The sequence below is a fragment of the Hyla sarda genome, chromosome 2, assembly GCF_029499605.1.
Source record: "Hyla sarda isolate aHylSar1 chromosome 2, aHylSar1.hap1, whole genome shotgun sequence".
Taxonomy (NCBI): Eukaryota; Metazoa; Chordata; class Amphibia; order Anura; family Hylidae; genus Hyla; species Hyla sarda.
Window position 1 is genome coordinate 310,859,816 of NC_079190.1, and position 23,079 is coordinate 310,882,894.

Sequence of the window (23,079 nt, forward strand, 5' to 3'; positions counted from 1 at the left end):
GACATGTTCTTACTTTTTGAAGACATTAGCGGGCTTCAAAGTATAACAGCAATTTTCCAAATTTTCACAAAAAATTGAAAATCTGAAATTTTCACAAAAAAATTGAAAATCAGAAATTTTCAGGGACAAGTTCAGTTTGAAGCGGATTTTAGGGGCCTTTCTGTAAAAAATCCCCCATAAATGACCCAATTATCAAACTGAAAAGCATTCAAAAAGATATTAAGAAAGTTTTTTAACTCTCTGGGTGTTTAACATGAATAGCAGCAAAGTAGGAGAAAACGCAAAATCTCAATTTTTTACATTACCATGTTCTTGTAGCCCCATTTTTTTCCTTTTTACAGGGGATAATAGAAGAAAAAGCCCCCTAAAATTTGTAGCCCAATTTTGCCCGAGTAAGGAAATACCCCATATGTGGACGTAAAGTGCTCTGAGAGGGCTCAGAAGAGAAGGAGAAAAATTTGGCTTTTGGAGAGAGAATTATGTATGCTGAAAAGGCTTTTGGGGGCCTTGTCACATTGAGGAAGCCCCCATAGTGCCAGAACCGCAAAAAAATAAAATAAAAAAGAGAAACTACACCCCTCAACAAACATACCAGTGAGCCTTAACATCCCACGGGTGTTTGCTGAATTGGACGTGAAATTGCACATTAAAAATTATATTTTTTTCACTAAAATGCTGGTGTTTCCCCAAATTGTTCATTTTCACAAGGGGTAATATAAAACCCCATTTCTGGACGTAAAGTGCTCTACAGGGCTCAGAAAAGGTGCAACATTTGGCTTTTGGAAGCCCCCATGGTGCCAGAACAGAAAAAAAACACATATGGCACACTATTTGGGAACCTACACCCACTATACATCCACATATGGGGTATTTCCATACTAGGGAAAAATTGTGTTACAATATTTGGGGGCCTTTTTCATCTTGTGAAAATATAAATTATGAGGCAACAACAGCATGTTAGTGTAAAAAGTGTAGCCCCCAACTTCTCAGGAGAAAAAAATTAAATAAACTAAACCCATAACACAATTTCACTATTAAGAACACAATTTCTAGAGTACGGATATACTCCTTATGTGGCCCTAAACTGTTGCCTTGAAATACAACAGGGCTCTGGAGAGTGAAAGCGCATCATGCGCATTTGAGGCCTAAATAAGGGATTTGCATAAACTACACCAGTGTTTCCCAAACAGGGTGGCTCCAGCTGGTGCAAAACTGCAACTTCCAGCAAGCCTGGACAGTTAATGGCTGTCTGGCCATGCTTGCAGTTTTTGTTTTCCAACAGCTGGAAGATCCATTTAGGAAACAGTGCCATACAAGGAGTTTTTAATATTTATGGGGAGAGGGGAGGGGGGATTGTGTAAGGGTGTGTGTATATTGTAGTGTTATACTCTTTATTTTGTGTAAGTGTAGGTGTATTGTAGTGCAGTGTTTTTACAGTATGTACACACAGTGGGGTTTACAACAAGTTTCCTGCTACAAGTTTAAGCCACAGCAAATTTTCTTCAACTCAAACTAGGAGCGGGAAACTTACTGTAAAACCCGTCCGCGTGCTCTAGCTGTTGCATAACTACAACTCTCAGCCATTCTAAGACAGCCAAAGGACATGCTGGAAGTTGTAATTATGCAACAGCTGGAGGCACACAACTATAACTCTCAGCATGCCTATCGGCTCTCCATGCAGGCTAAGAGTTGTAGTTATGCAAGAGATAAAGGAAAAAAGTGCCACTAGCTCTTCCATAACTACAACTCCCTGCATGCACAGACCGCCAAAGGGCTTGATGGGAGTTGTAGTTGTGTGCCTCCAGCTGTTGCATAACTACAACTCCCAGCATGCCCTTTAGATGTGCATTCTGGGAGTTGCACTTATGCAACAGCAGGAGGGACACTTGTTGATGCCCGAATCCTTCCTCTGGAAGGGCTGCCTTTCTTCTTTCACCGCAGCTGCCACCGCTACCGTGCTTCTCCCGTCGCCGAGTCATTAAGTCCCCGTTGCCAGTCCCATCCGTGCGCCAGCTCTCACCCTCCGGACTGAGGGCAGAGCGGGTGCACCTCCCAGCATTGGTAAATGGTCGGCCGGTCCCTGCTGACCAATCACATCGATCGTGAGGTGGCACCCCTGCCACTTCACTCCTGTTGCATAGGGTAGATTGATGCTGTCTCGGACAGCACCTATCACCCTTATTCTCCGGCTCACTAGTGACCCGAATGGCCTGGAAATGCTGTGATTCGCCGGTCAGAATTGTATGGCACTAAGTGACTTTTAGCAGCCCGATACATTTACGGCGCTCATCCTTACGGGGTTAAAAACAAACAAACTACACATGTTATATTAATGTAATACAGATGTGTGAACGATATTTGCTTATTTGCAGCATGTTTTTTTTTTCTGTTATCCCTCTGAGCGACAGTTACTAGTGGGGTACCACAAGGGTCAGTACTGGGTCCACTTCTTACTGTATGTTTACAAATAACCTCGTAGATGGATTACAGATGCCAGGTCCCACCAACATATTAGCAATGCTAATTAATAATGGCTCTCTTTGGAACTGTACCATGGTAAGTAATACCTCATTAAAATCTGGTTCACCCGCAATATGTAGTGAATTTGTTACATGAAATAACATTAAAGTCATCTCTCTTTGCTTATGCCACTTTGTGACTGACACAGGTCCACTGTCATTTTGTATTACAGTGCTTGAAAGAGTTGATGGGTGCTGTAACACAAAGCGACTGCGCCTGTGTATCAATCCATTGCTGAAAAAAAAAAGTTAAGATAAAGCCACCCAATAAAGAAATAAAAGTATGGCTGCAGTATACATGTACATAGCTTGCACACTCTGTGGGCAGTTTTATATTGTAATTTCATGTGACAGATTCAACTTTTCTGCATATCACCCATTAAAGTGTAACTGACAGTTTTTAATTAGTTGATGTCAAAAAATTTTTTTTGTAGAAAAACATTGTAGAAAGTATAAACCTAGCATGACTGCAGGTGGACAAATAGTCACTGGCAATAAAGAGTCAAAGGACAACTCACATTTACGATCTCAAGCTCCCACAAATTGCGAAGCGTTTCCATAGAAGTGTAACCACTACTAAGAAAGCTGGTAGCATACTGCTGAAGGGACAGTGTATGTAACCAAGAGGCTACAGACATATCCCATGAAAGTGGAAATGGCTGGAAAGAAAAACATTTTAGAGTCAAAAACATTAAAGATATTAAAATACTAGTGTCACTTACTAAATCACACTTAAAGGGGTACTCCTATGGCCAGAATTCCCGATGCATTCAGAACATTAAGTTATGAACGCTGTGCGCACGCTGTGGGGAGTCAGACACGCCCCCTCGATGCAGTTTATGGGAGGTGGAGTGGCAGCCATCAAGTCCCTCCCATAGACTTGCATTGAGGGGGCATGGACTGACATCATGAGGGGCGTTGGGAACTAAATGTTCCGAACGCAGCCGGAACACTGGCCAGTGGAGTACCCCTTTAACATTTGTCATTGAATGGAAGCATCACAAACATTTCTATCAAATAACCAAAAATTATAAAATGAAAAAAATATCTGGAAACAGCTAAAGTAATAAATGGAACAGGCTCAAAATGAGCTAAAGTCAGTAGACGGTACCAAAAAAAAAACTATATTGGGCCTAATTCAATTTATACATTCTTTGTTCACACAACCAATTAAAATTGAATGTACACCTTGAGTTAAAGATTCTCCTATCATTATTGCAGGTTTCAATGGGCCATCCACTAACTAACTTCATAGTTGCTCGTATCGTAACCTAACATCTAAGAGTGGTGGTTTGGGTGATCTGGACAGGATTAGCCCAGCCCACTATGTTGACCTCCTTCCCTTTAAGAAACTGCCCTGAACTTGGAACCAATGGATGTGTGGGGTTATGCACACCCCAATCCCCAGGTCTACTCATATTTCTTTGTGTTGACTTCTTCACTAGAATAGATATTACCCTGCCTCCTTGCTGCTGGTGACTAGAGTAGAGTATCTAACTCAGATCAAACCCTTTACATTAAATTGGAGGCTGTCTTTACTACCTCCACCCAGTACTTTATTGCAAACCAGGTCTTGGATGCCCTTGTTCTGTGGACCAGTTACCCCTCTAAGGCTAATGTCTGTGAAGAATTGCTGTTAGCTATCCATGATTTGAAGTGGAGAGTCTTCTCCAGACTGATTGAACTGGAGAGGGATGCCCTGGCCATGAAATTGGCGTCCATTTATTCTTCAACACTGGATACTACACATAAATGGCTTTCCACATAAAAACAAACTGCATAACTTCCCTGCTTCCAGCTTTTTCGACCACCTCCTGGGCCGAACAGGCAGAAGATGGCTGGAAACGTAAAACAGCACGATGGGACAACACCTTTAAGTTCAGTCAGTGTAAAGTACTTGGGGCAATCTATCACTCAAAACCTGTATATAAGACCTACTTCTCTTTCCTACCCCACAAATTCTTACATTTTATTATGAGGCCTATGCAGCTGTGAGGCTACCGAAATCTATGGCTGAAGCACTTATTATCTTGAAACCAGGTAAGGACTCACATTATTGTGAGACTTTAAAAATTCTACCAGCGTAGGATGATTTCAGTTGCTCACCCGTGTAAAGAGAACTTGTAAAAAAAAACGAGACGGACAAGCTGAAAATAATAAATACTGGTTTCATTCAGTATTGAAAGCGCTAGGACTACGCATTTACCCACCCTTTGAAACGCGTAGTCCGTAGTGCTTTTAATACTGAATTAAACCAGTATTTGTTATTTTCATCTTGTCCGACTCGTCTTTTTTCAAGTGCTCTTTACACAGGTGAGGGCCTGTATCATCATTATTCCTACACTTCTAGGATTCTTGAAGCCATACAAGACCGTCCGGAGGATTTCTCTAAGACGGGGTCGATGCAGGCACGATAGTGGGATATAAAAGTTCTACAAGGTGAGAACATAGCTGTGCTCTTGTCTGTTTCTTTATACACACACATATATATATATATATATATATATATATATATATATATTTATATATATGACATGGAAATTCCATTCATATAGACAATACTTTTTAGTATACAATGGGGGACTTTTATCAAAGCTGTCTATGTCCCGCATCAATATAGATCAAAATAATTAGCTTTAGGCCGGTCTATTGTGAGCCTAATTTATCAAAAGTCGCACAGCTCTTCATAAATTTTGTGCATGGACTTCGGGATTTATGCTTTAGTCTATACTTAAACCTGCCCAGCATAGTCTGACATTTAAGTGTACTTTCAGCCGATGCGACTTGTCGCCAAAAAGTCGCTTTTGATAAATTCAGCACCAATGCATTTTTCTGTCTAAAATAGACTAGAATGCATCATGTTCTAAAAATCCTCTAAAGCAAAGGTCACACAAATGTCGCACATATTTAGACTGCAACTTTCTGTGCGACAAATTTAGATGGGAAAAAAACAGTCTAAATCCATTGATCTATGACACACGCTGAAGCATTCACAAATAATGTAAGTCCCAACTTCTAATACGACATTTTAAATATAAACTGTATAATTGGATAAAATAAACAACTGTGGCCTACTCATCAAAATGTATGTGTCATACACATGTATGTTCAAAATATCTACATATAATTTTATAAGTTTAAATGTTGTTTCTTGCTTTAATTACTTTATACCATAGAAAACACAGAAAAATCTGCAATGAAAGTCAGCATTAATCGTTTGTCCACTGTAGGCCCACACAATTTAAAGGGGTACTCCACTCTAAACATCTTGTTAGATTGTGGGGGTCCCGCTGCTTGAAACCCCCATGATCTCAGCTGTGGCACCCCTGTCATTCAGTGCACGGAGTGAACGCCGCTCCGTGCCCGATGATTGGCGCTGCCAGCCGCCACACCCCCCCTCCATTTACGTCTATGGCAGGGGGCATGATGGCTAGTACATAGCTGTCACACTCCCTCCCATAGACATGAATCGAGGGGGCGTGGTGTGACATCAGTAATGATAAAGCTGCAAGCTTCCATGTTCCGTATGCTGCTATTGTCGGGCCGGAGATCGCGGGGGTCCCCAGCGGCAGGAACCCCGAGATGAGACATCTTATCCCATATACTTTGGGTATGGTATTAGATGTTATTTGGCGGAGTACCCCTTTAAGCTTGACCCTGCTACATAAGTCATCCAGGGGCTCCTTTCTTTCAGTGATATCTGTTTCACTTACATATAAGAAATTGATGCTTTTGCAGATTTTCTTGGGACATATATATAAGTGCATGGCATTCTGAAGATCAATTATTCTTGCAGTTGTTGCTTCATCCACACAGCATTTGGCAATACCTCCTAGGCCAGGGATCGCATTTACCCGGCCCGCCGGGTGTTTTTGCCTTAGGACATCCCTGTGTTGCGAAAGATGCTTTCGGAACACAGGGATGCCTCTGAAGTCCCTGCGGCCCGCGTTTACTTTAAAAACGCGGGGATCGCCGGGAGCAGGCGCACGCAGCTACATCACTGACGTCCCATGCGTGCGCCCATGGCAACCGAGTGCGGAGCAGCGGAGAAGAAGTAAGGACGCGCGCGCTGGTAGTAGGTAAGTGTTTACCAGCGGCGCGTCCCTTCGGTGTTCTGACCACCGATCCTCCGGTCCTGCTATGGCCGGACCCGAGGAGCGGTGATCGGAACACTGAAATAGGGCAGTACACAGGCATACAGCCTCTAGCCATACTTTATGGCTGGAGGCTGTATGGCTGTGGGGGAACATACTGCCTACGTAATTTGGGGGACTATACTGCAAGCCTAATGTGGGGGAACATACTGCACCTAATGTGGGGGAACTATACTGCACCTAATGTGGGGGAACATACTGCACCTAATGTGGGAGATCTATACTGCACCTAATGTGGGGGAACTATACTGCACCTAATGTGGGAGATCTATACTGCACCTAATGTGGGGGAACACACTGCACCTAATGTGGAAGATCTATACTGCACCTAATGTGGGGGAACATACTGCACCTAATGTGGGGGAACTATACTGCACCTAATGTGGGGGAACATACTGCACCTAATGTGGGGGAACATACTGCACCTAATGTGGGGGAACATACTGCACCTAATGTGGGGGAACATACTGCCAGCCTAGTGTGGGGGACTATACTGCACCTAATTTGGGGGAACATACTGCACCTAATGTGGGGGAACTATACTGCACCTAATGTGGGGGAACTATACTGCACCTAATGTGGGGGAACTATACTGCACCTAATGTGGGGGAACATACTGCACCTAATGTGGGGGAACATACTGCACCTAATGTGGGGGAACATACTGCACCTAATGTGGGGAACTATACTGCACCTAATGTGGGGGAACATACTGCACCTAATGTGGGGAACTATACTGCACCTAATGTGGGGGAACATACTGCTAGCCTAGTGTGGGGGACTATACTGCACCTAATGTGGGGGAACATACTGCACCTAATGTGGGGGAACATACTGCCAGCCTAGTGTGGGGGACTATACTGCACCTAATGTGGGGGAACTATACTGCACCTAATGTAATTTGGGGGACTATACTGCCAGCCTAGTGTGGGGGAACATACTGCACCTAATGTGGGGGAACATACTGCACCTAATGTGTGGGAACTATACTGCCAATGTAATTTGGGGCACTATACTGCCAGCCTAATGTGGGGGACTATATTGCACCTAATGTGGGGGAACTATACTGCCAGCCTAATGTGGGGGACTACATTGCACCTAATGTGGGCCAACATACTGCCAACGTAATGTGGGGGACTATATTGCACATAATGTGGGGGAACTATAATGCACCTAATGTGGGGCACTATATTGCACCTATTGTGGGGGAACTATACTGCCAGTCTAATGTGGGGGACTATATTGCACCTAATGTGGGGGAACTATACTGCCAGCCTAATGTGGGGGACTATATTGCGCCTAATGTGGGCCAACATACTGCCAATGTAATGTGGGGGACTATATTGCACCTAAAGTGGGAGAACTATACTGCACCTAATGTGGGGGACTATATTGCACCTAATGTGGGGGAACATACTGCAAGCCTAATGTGGGGGACTATATTGCACCTAATGTGGGGGAACTACAACCTAATGTGGGTGAACTATACTGCACCTAATGTGGGGGGGGGGGCTACAACCTAATGTAGGGGAACTACTACCTAATGTGGGGGACTATACTGCCAACCTTATGTGGGGGAATTGTACTGCACCTAATGTGGGGGACCTATACTGCCAACCTAATGTGGGGGAATTGTACAGCACCTAATGTGGGGGAACGGTACTGCCAACCCTAATGTGGGGGAACTGTACTGCCAACCCTAATGTGGGGGAACTATACTGCCAACCCTAATGTGGGGGAACTATACTGCCAACCCTAATGTGGGGGAACTGTACTGCCAACCCTAATGTGGGGGAACTGTACTGCCAACCCTAATGTGGGGGAACTGTACTGCCAACCCTAATGTGGGGGAACTGTACTGCCAACCCTAATGTGGGGGACCTATACTGCCAACCTAATGTGGGGGACCTATACTGCCAACCTAATGTGGGGGAATTGTACTGCACCTAATGTGGGGGAATTGTACTGCACCTAATGTGGGGGAACTGTACTGCCAACCCTAATGTGGGGGAACTATACTGCCAACCCTAATGTGGGGGAACTTTACTGCAAACCCTAATGTGGGGGAACTGTATTGCCAACCCTAATGTGGGGGAACTACAACCTAATGTGGGGGATCTATACTGCCAACCTAATGTGGGGGGAACTGTGCTGTGTACTTAAAGTGGTAGTCCACTAATAAGATATATAAGTGTGCATAGGAATTTATTCATGTTTTGCTATCTATAGTCCGGCCCTCTAACGGTCTGAGGGACCGTGAACTGGCCCCCCGTTTAAAAAGTTTGAGGACCCCTGTCCTAGGCCATCAATAGCACCTATGCCATGTGATGTTGCTGAAAAGTTCACTAAACTAACTAAACACTAAACATTACATTACATTACCCAAATCAATGAATGCAAGAGAAAACTTTTGTTTGAAGTGTTGGGCAGCAGCATCAGACTGGTGTTCTATACTTTTCAACAAAAAATTACCATGATGGGAAAGCTTGAAATAATTTATTATTGCTTCACTGTAAACTGCCCCTGCATATTTGTGATGGGCCATGTAGTCTGACAACTATGTACGGTATTGACTGAAGCTGTTTTGACAAATTCTTATAGTAAAGCGGTATATGCTTCCTTTCAGCTACTGTTGTACCCATTGTTGATAACATACTGCAACAAATAATACATTATTGTGACCTACACGACAATTCTTATCCCCTTAAGGACCCCAGGGTTTTTCCGTTTTTGCACTTTAGTTTTTTCAATTTTGCACCTAAAAATCCATATGATGGCTTATTTTTGCATGACCAATTCTACTTTGTAATGACATCAGTCCTTTTACCCAAAAATCTACGGCGAAATGGAAAAGAAATCATTGTGAGACAAAATTGAAAAAAAAATGCAATTTTGTAACTTTTGGGGGCTTCCGTTTCTACAGAGTACCTTTTTCGGTAAAAATGACACCTTCTCTTTATTCTCTAGGTCCATACGATTAAAATGATATCCTACTTATATAGGTTTGATTATGTATTACTTCTGAAAAAAATCATAACTACATGCAGGAAAATCTTCTGACCCCTATAACCATTTTATTTTTCCGCGTATGGGGCGGTATGAGGGCTGATTTTTTGTGCCGTGATCTGAAGTTTTTGGCGGTACCATTTTTGTATTGATCAGACTTTATTGATCACTTTTTATTCATTTTTTCATGATATAAAAAGTGACCAAAAATACGCAATTTTGGACTTTGGAATTTTTGTGCGCGTACGCCATTGACCGTGCGGTTTAAATAACTATACATTTTTTATAATTCGTACATTTCTGCATGCGGCGATACCATATATATACATTTTTATTTTTATTTACACTTAATTTTTTTTATTTTTAATTATGAGAAAAGGGGGTGATTCAAACTTTTATTAGGGAAGGGGTTAAATGATCTTTATTAACTTTTCTTTTGTACCTCTTGGGGGCTTCTGTTTCTACGCAGTACATTTTTAGGTAAAAATGACACCTTCTCTTTATTCTGTAGGTCCATACGGTTAAAATGATACCCTACTTATATAGGTTTGATTTTGTATTACTTCTGGAAAAAATCATAACTACATGCAGGAAAATGTATACGTCTTAAATTGTCCTCTTCTGACCCCTATAACTTTTTTTTTTCTGTGTCTGGGGCGGTACGAGGGCTAATCTTTTGTGCCGTGATCTGAAGTTTTTATCGGTACCAGTTTTGTATTTATCAGACTTTTTGATCACTTTTTATTCATTTTTTCGTGATATAAGAAGTGACAAAAATACGCTATTTTGGACTTTGGAATTTTTTTGCGCGTACGCCATTGACCGTGCTTTTTAATTAATGATATATTTTTATAGTTTGGACATTTAGGCACGCGGCGATACCACATATGTTTATTTTTATTATGTTTATATATTATTTATATGGAATGTGGGAAAAGGGGGGTGATTTAAACTTTTAATAAGGAAGGGGTTAACGTGTGTGTGAAACTTTTTTTTAACCTTTTATTTATTTATTTATTTTTACACTTTTAGTCCCCTCAGGGGACTTTTAGGAGGAATCATTAGATTCCTCATACAGATCACTTTGGTTGTATAGAACCATAGTGATCAGTGTGGTCTGCACTGGAATGATAAAGCTTGGCCCTGCCAGGCTGTATCATTCACAGAGCCGGAGCCGCCGTGGAAGGAGAGGTAAGCCCTCAGCAGTGGATCGCCCTAACCCCCCCCCCCCCCCCCCCCGCGATCACGCTGCGGGGCGGGGGGGGTAGGGCGATCCACCCCACTGGACCACCAGGGACTAAATCCAGGCACCTTTAGACGCCGCTGTCAACTTTGACAGCGGCGATCGAAAGGGTTAATAGCCGCCGCGGCGACCGCCGCATGTCGGCTATTAACGCCGGCCCACAGCTGCATGAATCAGCTGGGGGCCGGGCGATATGACGCGGGCTCGAGTCAGGAGCCCGCGTCATACCCGGTTAAGGGACATTGGACGTGTATACACGCATCTAAAGGGCAGCACCGCGATCAGTGCCATGGGAGCGGACTCAGGGCATACAGGTATGCCCTGGGTCCTTAAGAGGTTAAATTAAACAAGGGTCCTAATTAATTAAGGTTATGTCAGTTACTATATCATTTTATAGAAGCTGAAGAAAGAAAATAAAAATAATCATAATTGGATGTCAATCTTTTCATCAGCTAAAAAAAAAAAAATGGGTGTATGCTGCTGTCTCTAGGAGGTATGACACTATGGCAACAAAGAAGTAGGCTCCTCCCAGCAGGATATACCCGCCTCCAGGCCCTAAGCTAATCAGTTTTAGTACCAGAGCAATAGGAGAGGACCAACAGGTCAAGGAAAAAACACAAACTGTCCGAGAACAAGAAGAAAAGATATAACTGAACACACCCTCGGACAGAGAACCAAAGTGAAACCCAAAAGGGCGGGAGCTGTGTCCCCCAATGGATCCTTCGAGAAAGAGATTTTACGGTAAGTAAAAAAATCTCCTTTTATCTAACGGCTCCATTGGGGGACACAGACCGTGGGGCATACCAAAGCCGTCCCTTGGGTGGGCAGATAATCAGTCAGGCAGACGGCTGTTCCACTGCCGCCTGCAGCAGTTTATGGCCCAGACTAGCATCAGCCGATGCAAAGGTATGAACCCGGTAGAACCTCGAGAAGTGTGCAAAGACGACCAAGTAGCCGCCTTGCAAATCTGCGAGGCCGAGGCTTTGTTCTGGAGAGCCCAGGATGCCCCAACAGAAACAGGTAGAATGAGCCACAACCCTGAAGGGAGGAATCTTCCCCCTACAGCGATAGGCTTCCGAAAAGGCAGACCGGATCCACCGAGAAATGGTGGCCTTGGAAGTAGGTTGTCCCTTGTGACGACCTTCCGTAAGGACAAAAAAGGAATCGCACTGACGAAACAAAGAAGAGATAGAGAGGTAAGATCTAACAGCCCGAACCACATCCAGTTTGTGGAGTAAACGCTCCTTAAGATGAGAAGGAGTGGGACAAAAGGATGGAAGAACAATGTCCTCATTGAGATGAAAGGCCGAAACAACCTTAGACAAAAAGGAAGGATCTGGTCGGAAGACAACCTTGTCCTGGTGAATCACCAGAAACGGAGAACGGCAGGAGAGAGCTGCCAATTCAGACACCCTCCGAATGGAGGTGATAGCAAAAAGAAACGCCACTTTCCAAGACAAGAGGTGCAGGGACACCTTCCCTAAGGGGTTCAAGAGGTTCACCTTGGAGGACACCCAGAAACAGATTCAAGTCCCAAGGGGAAGAAGGAGACAGATAAGGAGGGGCAGCATGCGCCACTCCTTGAAGGAAGGTCCGGACATAAGAATTAGAAGCCAGAGGACGCTGGAAAAGAATAGAAAGGGCCGAAACCTGACCCTTAAGGGAACTGAGAGACAACTCCAGTTCCAATCCCGACTGCAAGAAGGAGAGAAGACGGGGGACAGAAAAAAAGTAACAGGAGACAAGACCTGAGCTTCACACCAACGAAAATAAGACCGCCAGGTACAGTGGTAAATTTTCGCCTAGGAGGGCTTGCAAGCCCTGAGCATGGTGCGAATGACTTTGGAAGAGAAGCCGCGGGCTCTCAAAACCGTGGTCTCAACCGCCACGCCATCAAATGCAGTGACTGTAAATTGGGGTGGCAAAGAGGACCCTGAGACAGCAGGTCCGAACGAAGTGGAAGGCGCAGTGGAGTGTCGTCCAGGAGCTTTACCACGTCGGCGTACCACGACCTACGGGCCAATCTGGAGCTACCAGTATGGCGAGAATGTCCTCCGCTTTGAGCTTGCTCAGAACCCTGGGAAGGAGCAGAAGGGGAGGGAACAGATAGAGCATAACAAACCCCGCCCAAGAAATCACTAGGGCGTCCACGGCTAGAGCCAGGGGGTCCCGGCACTTTGACACAAATGGAAGGTCCGATTGTGCCAAGACGCGACGAGGTCCACGTCTGGAATTCCCCAGAGGTCGCATATCTGCGCAAAGACCTCTGGATGTAGGGACCACTCGCCAGGGTCGGCTGAGGACCGGCTGATGAAGTCCGCTTCCCAGTTGAGCACACCCGGAATATGAATCGCTGAAATGACCGGAACCTTGTTTTCCGCCCAGATGAGAATCTTTGTCACCTCGGCCATGGCTGCTGAGCTGCGAGTGCCGCCTTTCCGACTTATGTACGCTATGGCCGTGGCGTTGTCCGACTGGACGCGAACAGGGCAGGACTGAAGCAGGGACTCCCAATGAAGAAGACAAAGAAGAATCGTCTTCAGCTCCAAGATGTTTATCGGAAGAAGGGCTTCCCGGGGAGACCAGAGGCCTTGAACCGCCCAGTCCCTGAACACACCGCCCCAGCCCGACAGACTGGCATCCGCTGTAACTACCTGCAAGTGGAGGGAAAGAAATGATCGCCCCTGAAGAAGAAGGGGGGAGCGGAGCCACCAGAGCAGAGACTGACGGATCCGACGAGGGAGAGCAATCTTGCGATCAAGAGACAGAGGAGAACTGTCCCATCAGAGAGAATCGCCAGTTGAAGGGGATGGTAATAAAACTGGGCAAAGGGTACGGCTCCCATTGCCGCTACCATCCGACCCAAGATTTCCATGCAAATGCGGATGGAAACTGGGGCCTTGGCCCGAAGAGAGCGGACTCCTGACAGGAGCGCCAGACGTTTGTCCGGCGGAAGGCAAATCTGGGCAGAGGCAGTGTTGAATTGAAGTCCCAAGAAGATCAGAGACTGGGTGGGAGAGAGGACAGACCTGTCCCGGTTGACCATCCACCCGAAGCGATTCAGGGTCTGGAGAGTGAGATCCACATTCTCTAGAGTCTGGAATCTGGTGGGAGCCTTGATGGGAAGGTCGTCCAGGTAAGGGAGCACTGAGACTCCTCTCGACCGCAACAGGGCCATCACTGGCGCAAGGATCTTAGTAAAGACCCGAGGAGCAGTGGCCAGACCAAAGGGTAGGGCTACGAATTGAAAATGCCCCTCCGGAACCGCAAAGAGGAGGTACCGCTGATGGCCAGGAAATATTGGAACATGAAGGTAGGCCTCCTTCATGTCCACCGAAGAAACTTCCATGGATGCCACTACCTAGCAGAGAGATTCCATTCGGAAGTGGTGGATGAGAAGATGACAGTTGAGACGCTTGAGGTCCAGAATTGGTCGCACAGAACCCCGTTTCTTGGGGACCACAAAAAGATTGTTATAGAAACCACGAAAACGTTCCCCTGGAGGAACGGATACAATAGCTCCTTGGAGGAGCAGGGACTGGAGAGCCTCCCGAAACTGCTTTGCCAGAGAAGGAGACCGGGGGGCTCGGGACTGAAAAAAAAAAAAGATCCCTCGGAAGGGAGGCAAATTCGATTCGGTATCCGTTGGACATCATGTCTCCGACCCAAGAGTCCTGAATGTGTGCGGTCCGGATGTCTCGGGCTTCACTTCATGCGTAAGTGGGATTGCGGTTGCCCGATTTGGCTGCAAAACAGCCAGAACGGTTGGTGTCCGACTTCCAAGTCTGACGCGCCCGGAACGAGGGAGCCTTCATTAACCGCGAAGGCGCCTGCCCAGACCCCTAATTGGGGACAAAGGTCTGAAAGGACCGGAAGGAAGAGGACTTCCTGTGGGAAGTAGAGTGAGCCTTATTTTGAGGCAACAAGTAACTCTTACCCCCCGTCGCCTCAGAGACAATCTCATTAAGGCGCTTGCCAAAAAGACGGGTACCAGTAAAAGGAAGTTCGGTGAGAGACCTTTTGGAGGCGGCATCCGAATCACACGCCTTAAGCCACATGGAGAGGCAGAGGGCCGCTAGGAGACCCACAGCAAAGGCAGCACAACGGACTGACTGCATGGAAGCTGTGCACAGAAAGTCCCCAGCTTTAGAGCATTGTAGAACCAAAGCAGAAAAATCCTCTGGGGGGAATCCCGCCAGGATATCCTGATGGAGTTCTGATCACCACACCGAAAGGGCCTCGAACACCCATGCAGAGGCGAAGGTGGGAAGCAGAAGAGCCTGCTGCTTCAGAGGAAAACTTTGCTAAGGACTCCACATTCTTATCTGTCGAGTGCTTGAAAGCAGCCACATCTGCTAGCGGCAGTGTAGTAGCCTTAGAGAGGCGGGAAATTGGTGGATTCACCGAGGGAGGGGAAACCACCTTAGAGGCAAGGTCCTTGGCGAATGGGTAAAGCACTTGAACCTTCTTCATTCCCGGAAACCTCTTGTCCGGATGTCTCCATGCAGATTCCTGTCAAATTCAGCGCGAGAGCTAAACCTTTGAGGTGCTGGTTTAGCACGATGAAAGAATATTTCAGGAGACACGTCCGGAGATTCTGGGTCCTCTAAGTGAAAGGTGTCTCTTATGGCCGCAACCAATGAGTTCACCGTTTCAACTGTATCCGAGCGGTCCTCTGAGTCAGATGCCGAATCGGAAGCCTCATCCGCCAGTTCACCAGAAGAATGTGAACGAGTGGAGGCAGCCCTGGAGGGGGGTGACCCTGACCGGGTACACGGCTCTGGCGAGGCCGGGAACGTCCTCTGGAAGAGCAACGTCTGCGACCAGATGACACGGGGGGGGGGGGGGGGGGGCGAGACCCACGGGGGGAGCGCCTACGTCTACCTGAAGACAATGTAAGAGTCAGAAGAAGAACCCTTAGTACGCTTGTGAGAGCGTGAGGCTTGTGGAGAAGAGGAGCTGGAGCCTCTAGAGGGCCGGCGCAGAGCAGACCTCTTCAAGGCAGACACCATGTCACGGGAGGCCTCAGCCACCAAACTGGAGACTTGAGTCAAGTCAACCATATACTGGGATAGGAAGAAACCCAGGCTGGAGGGGCGGCCGAATCCACTGGAACTGTAAGAGCCTCCGGGGGAGCTAGGGGGTCTGGGGGAGCAGTGAAGCAGGCAGAGCCAGTGGGTTCAGCAGAACCAGGCATTTTGGAATTACATGTCATACAGACAAAATAGGAGACTAACAGTCCAGTTGTCTGTTTAGAGGGAGGAACAGTTCTGTGTCCCCTGTGGCAGCTGCTGTGATGAAACTCCGCTCTATGTAGACAGAGAGGAGAACAGCCTAGCCAATAGCCGGAGAGGGGCGTGCCTGGAGCAGGGGCACTGTCTGATTGGCCCCTGCCACCTGCATCGCGCGCACAGCACTGAGTGGAGGACGATTCGCGCCTCCAGTAAGCTCCAGCGGCCCTGTGGGCAGAGCTATAGTGCCCCGGCCGCCGAAATGCCGATGAAGAAGAAGAATAATGGCGCCCGTTCCTTGCCACGAGCATGCATGTCGTCCGCGTGAGCGGGCAAGGCTGATATGCGCCGGCAGCAGTCTGCTGCCGAAGTGAAAGTAAGTCGGCGCTTCATGCGCCCGTACAGTACAAGAGCCGCGGCTGTCAGCCGCATAGTAACACACACACACACACACACACACGAGTGCACAGTGACACACACACACACGAATGCATAGAAAAAAACTAAGCCATTCATCCCAATATGCCACTGCTCTCCCCAGAATTATTAAGATTAAGCCTCTAGCACAGGCCAGCCCCATTAGACCTTGAAAGGTGGGCCAAAAACTGAGGGTCTCCAGAGGTTGCAAGTCAGCACCTAAGGAAGAAAGGAATATATATATATATATATATATATATATATATATATATATATAGAAAAAGCAGGGTGGGCTGCATCTCAAAGGTGAGTAAAGGTAGGTGCACGCAGCGGCTGGTCCCAGGTCCCGGGTCCGTATCGCTAGAAGAACAGATTTGCTGCAGCACACAGTAGTGACAAGTGGTTTATTTCATTCCAATTGCTACGTTTCAACCGCACATGCGGCCACATGCGTGCTTGAAAAAGGCCGCATGTGCGGTTGAAACGTAGCAATTGGAATGAAATAAACCACTTGTCACTACTGTGTGCTGCAGCAAATCTGTTCTTCTATATATATATATATATATATATATATATATATATATTATATATATATATATATATATATATATACTCACCTCAGTCAGAAGAACTTAACTAATGGAGTCTTCTGTGGAGTCTTCAGTCAGCTTTTTGTCACCTGCAGCACGCCGAGCTACCATGTGCGAGCGAGGCGAGCAAGGAAATAGGGGGACCCGGACCCATGAGGTACAACCCCAGGCGCTGACCATTGGCGAGAGGGGGTGAACAGCGCATATACGCAATGTCTGTGCCCCCTCAATCGCAATGGGGAAACAGTGAGCCGCAGTTCCCGAGTCCCCACCTGAAAACATGAAAGAAAAAGGAATAAAAAACACATTCCCTAACTAGCAAAATAATAAAACAGAAGACCTGGTCTGGAGAATTCCAGACCATGTCCACCTCCTTAAGACACTAAGCTAAAACTGATTAGCTCAGGGTCTGGAGGCGGGTATATCCTGCTGGGAGGAGCCAACTTATTTGTTGCCATAGTGTCATACCTCCTAGAGACAGCAGCATACACCCACGGTCTGTGTCCCCTAATGGAGCCGATAGAGAAATTTGATTTTATTGTGACTTTTACTACATGCTGACACCTGTTTATTTTATTCTACAGGCAGATGAGAGAAAAAACTACAAATCAGTATTAGTTATGCATAAAGTGATGTAAGGTTATTTACCATTAATTTAACAGTTAATATTGCTCTGTTTGGAATACATATCTGTTATTCATAAGTAGTATGAATCAGCCTTGTTTCCCAAACCTTTGTTGGCTACCATATTGGATGATTAAGTGCTGACAATCAACAATACAAACATAAAAAATACCATTAATTTATGAACTTGGGATGTTAAGAGACTGAATAACAACTATTTTTATAAGTCATACTTCATAAAACAGTCTCTTGGGATATATTAGCATGGAATTATAAAAAGTTCATACAACAAAGCACAGGAAACTGATATATCCTCCTGTGAAAGCGAAGAATCAGGTATAGAAAAGTCACAGGGATCATTATTTAATTCACGGGGAGCGCAAACGTGAGGGTATACTAGAGGCAGAGGGTCAAGAGGACCCAGGGGAGGTAGAAGGGGTGGTTTTCTAGAGAATCCATCAGCCACCTCAAACTACTTTCTGAGGTGTGGATCGTAGACAATAACAAGTGTAGTGATAAATCAAGTTTACAAATTATCAATCTTACAAAGAGGGAACTGGGTGATGCAAAGATTAATTTATAGGCGAAAGGATTATCCTTTATTCCCACTGTTAAATATAATCCTTTTATGTGGGTGAAGGATTTGAATTTATTTATTAGGAAATTAAAATGGAAAAAGTACTACTCACTGAAAGACGCAAGACAGAGTCAGGCCTAGGGACTGGACACTGAGGACATGTCATTATTACGTAACATGACAAAATACTGCTCGCTGTTAGAAGGGGTAGGTCCCTTTACAAATTTACATTAAAAAAAGTATCAAGACGGCTCCCCTTGGGGAATATAGTAACATGGAGATATTTCTGGAAGTTGTTACAAAGGAATTGAGGCCACCAGGGGAGCAAAAGATGGAACACCAAAATGTTACATTTCAAGAGAGACAAGTGCTGCCATCCCTGGAGAGGGATTCCTCCCTAGTCATGAAACCCTCCGATAAAGGGAGAAATAATGTTTTCATGACAAGGGAGGCATATAAGGAGATGTGTCTTGACATCTGGAAGATACTAATTGTTAGGCCCGACTGACAAAATACCCTACTAAAGAACTGAGTGAGGAACTATTGGGAATATTAGATAGGGCTTGAGATGCAAAGTTAATAGATGACACAATATAATTATTTAAAGCCTGAATTCCCGAAGATAGCCTGCTTTTACTTGATTCCAAAGATACACAAGGGGTATCCACCCTTAACGGGCCGACCTATTGTCTCAGGGGTGGATAACATCACTCAGGCCACGAGCCAATATGTCAACATGATTTTGAGGCCCTTTGTGTATTCATTGCCCTCATTTGTGAGGGATACAACTGATGTACTAAAGAGGTTGGATGATGTAAGATTGGAGGAGGGATCTTTCCTAGCCTCTTTGGATGCAGTGGCTCTTTGATCCAGTATCCCCCAGGATAAAGGCTTAAAAGCAGTAGAGTCCTTTCTGAACACTAGGGGTACTCAGTACACATAATCAATTCACCATTTAATTATCTTTTGTATTAACTAGGAATTATTTTGTGTTTGAGGGGCAGTCCTTACAACAGCAGCAAGGAACTGCAATGGGGAGCCCTTGCACCCCCATTTTAGCTAACATCTACTTTGGCTGGTGGGAGGACCAAGTGTTTTTATTTCAGATGACATGCAACAATGGACAGACCATATTAATATATGGCTACGGTATATCGATGATGTACTCTTAGTATGGACATCATCTGAAGAAAAGTTCAGTGAATTTGTGGGAGTCCTAAATTGTAATGACTTAAACCTGAGGTTCACCTCTACTATCAGTAAGAGCCATTCGGAATTTCTGGTCCTTCAGATTTGGGTCATGCCGCACTACACTATTCATACATCTATCTTTTGCAAAAAAAACGGCTACGAGTACCCTTCTTCAGTGGAACAGTTGTCAACCTCTCCCACTGAAGAGGGGTATTCCTACAGGTCAATACCTGAGAGTGCACTGTAATTGTTCCACCCTCAGTGAATTCCAAGGGAAGGTGCAAGGGATGAGGGTTAGACTTCGAGAACGAGGCTATACCAATAAGATTTTACAGAAAGCCTATCACAGGAATCTAAAAAGTCAGAGGGCAGAATTATTAACTCCTAAATCAAAAGATGAAAGTGATTGTGTACTCAGACTAATTGGAACATACAATGAAAAAGCAGAACAGGTAAAAGGAATAATACAAAAATATTGGGAAATTCTTAGACTCGATCAAACACTTACCTCCATTATCCCAAATAAGCCTCAAATACAGAGAGGGAATACTTTATAGGATAGGCTAACTAAGAGTTGCTCTGAACCATTAAAAACACCAGAAACATGGCTTCCAAAGGGGACAACTGGCACATTCCAATGTGGGAGGTGTGTCATGTGTCCCTTCATAAGGACGGGTAAAATCTGTATCAGCGCCAGTACTAACAAACAATATGTTATAAAACAACTGGCAAATTGCAACACAAAGGGGGTCGTGTACATACTGAAATGTCCATGTCCAGCTAATTATGTGGAAAAAAACCTACAGGCCGTTCAAGAATAGACTGCAAGAACATGTAGCAGGCATTTTACACAGTAGGGACACACCCATAGGTGATCATTTTGCAAATAGCCATGAAAGTTGCCCAGAAGGATTATCAGCACAGATAACTGAAGTAGTCCTGTACCCTAAAAGAGGAGGTAACTGGGATACAATCCTGTTACAAAAAGAAGCCATGTCGACATTCATGTTAGACTCTGTCAAACCCCGTGACCTCAATGACTTTATAAGCAATTCCAGTTATATCTAAATCATGCGTCATCCAGTCCCTGTAGGAATGATAGTTATTTTTAGATCTAGTGAGTAAATAGTGATTCTCATTACGCCAGCTATAGTGAAAGTAAAGAAAATAAAAATTTTCTTGGTACAGGACTTAGTTCCCCTGAGATCATCTTATCCCATTCATTAGTCGGCGCCTGAATGTTAGGTGTCCTGTCAGACAATGAGCTAGTGCTGAATAGCGCTCTATGGAGTGATGGGAAGAAAGCAGTGGTTGCTGCAAATGAGTGGAGTAGATTTCCTATAAGAAAATAAGAGTTGCTCCTATTTGTGTTCGACCGCCATCAGAATTGTACGCAGAAAAAAAAACTAACAACAACAAGGAATACAGCACCTGTCCTTATTGAATATATGAAGCTGCATCATAATACCTACAGGAGAGAAAGCCCTACAGTGGTTCCTGATGAATTCTGGCAAAAGGAAACGTGTTGAATCATACAAACAAATAATGAGAAGTCTGGATGTACTTGTGGAAATTAGAAGATATCAGGTTTATTCATTCTAATTTTCATAAAGTATCGATATGATTGAATTTACACTTTGAGATTATAACAACTAATGTCCCATCAAAACAAAAATGGTACCGATAAAAACTTCAGACCAAGGTGCAAAAAATTAGCCCTCACACATCCCCATATACGGAAAAATAAAAAAGTTATAGGGGTCAGAAGAGTACAGTTTTTTAAAAGAAGTAAAACTAAATAAAACCTATATAAGTTAGGTATCATTTTATTTGTATGGACCTACAGACTAAAGTTAAATTAGTAGACAAATTAGTAGATTTTGTGGTGAAATGATCGATGCACAAAGTAAAATTAGTGGCACAAAAAAACAAGCCCTCAAGTGGAAAATTGAAAGAATTATGATTTTTAGAAAGTTAGTGGGAAAAATGAAAGTGCAAAAATTTTAAAACCTGTGGTCCTTAAAGGGGTTATCCAGGAATAAAAAACGGAGCTAATTTCTTTCACAAACCTCTCCCCGTCTGTCTCCAGGTTGAGTGTGGTTCTGCAGCTCAGTTCCATTGAAGGAAATGGAGCCAAGTTGTAATATCATACCCAACCTGGAGACAGACATGAAGCTATTTTTAAAATAAATTAGCTCTGCTTTTCTATTCCTAGATAAACCTTATAAAGGGGTTAAAATAAATTGGGGCAAGTTGATTATTTTACCTATGCGTGGGGTACATTCTGAAAGGGAAATATTTCACTAATTAAAGTGGGCCCTTTACCTATCTGGGACAGCAGGCATCTCGGCTGGTCCATTACGTTTATGTGGTCACCTATCTATTCCCACTGTTAGACCTTATTAGAAATAAAATTTGGGCCTAGTTTCAACTTTTCCTGTTGATCCTAGCTAGGATAAACCTAATCAATATACTGCTACCCACAATCTTGATTATTGTACAGTTACCTATTAATATTCTCACTAAGTTCTTTGGGCATATTCTAAGTATTATTTCCTCTTCCATATGAGCCAATAGACATGCAAGTGGTAGAGTCACCCCACTGCTAAGATCATGGCAGAAGGTTAGCTCTACATGACCTACAGTTATGCAGTACTATTGGGAAGCTCAGTCATTACATTTGCCCTGGTGTGCAACAAAAAAGTGCTTAGAACAAGGAATTGCTGACAGTTTTATACTCTGTGATATATAGTCACCCTGTACATCTGTTCTATAGTGGGTCAGACAGAAGGAAACTGTACCATTGGAAATAATATGGGAGAGTTGTATGTTCTGGCAATAGCATTAAATATTTTAAGAAGTTGATAAACAGGCTGGACCTTCCTCAATCTTACAATCCTATCTGCAGCTCTGTCATACTTTGCGTTCACAATTTAATGGGACATCCTTTACATTAAATTACATTATATATGCTGATTTTATGCACTTTAGATTACAAAGGGAGACCCTCCCCACTATGGCTCAGTGGGATTAGGAGAAATGTCCTCGCTAAAAAAGAAAAATCTGATCTAAATACAAACTAAATAGTATTAGAGAACATAATGAATTAATATTATTCTAAAAAATGGGTGACAGATGTGTAACACTCCTGTTTTTCACCTTTGGTAAGGAATGAGCTGCTTGAAGAAGTCGTCGCCGATGTTGCAGGTCCAGGATCCCAATGTCTATCAGGTCCTGATCTTCCAATATATTATTTGCCTGCAAGAAGTAGACAACTGCATTCTCAAGTTCCAAAGAGTGTAACAGATGCAACAAAGTGATGCACACATTAAGAACAATAACATTGTAAAATTAAAATAAAAAAACGCAGTAAAATAGATATAAAAACCATTGTATTTTTGAACTCCTAATTTGTGGAAAAGCATTCTTCTTTGCACATTGGACCAACTGCAGTTTTATTTATACAATGTGTGCACTGACAGTGGGCTTTTTCATAGATTAACTCCTTTATAACCAGGCCCATTTTG

General features: G+C 44.3%; 1 protein-coding gene across 11 annotated transcripts in view; it reads right to left on the reverse strand.

Annotated features, from left to right (window-relative positions):
• The window catches only part of ANKS1A (ankyrin repeat and sterile alpha motif domain containing 1A), an 836,994-nt gene that overhangs the window by 313,430 nt on the left and 500,485 nt on the right, over positions 1–23,079 (reverse strand). For 10 of the 11 annotated variants that reach the window (XM_056557673.1, XM_056557674.1, XM_056557675.1 and 7 more), the window contains 2 exons: positions 22,712–22,810; positions 3,038–3,178 (listed from right to left, as the gene is read on the reverse strand). In XM_056557673.1, the coding sequence (XP_056413648.1) occupies positions 3,038–3,178; positions 22,712–22,810 (240 nt within the window). The remainder of the gene's footprint in view (positions 1–3,037; positions 3,179–22,711; positions 22,811–23,079) is intronic. The other variant, XM_056557677.1, reaches the window with a different exon arrangement.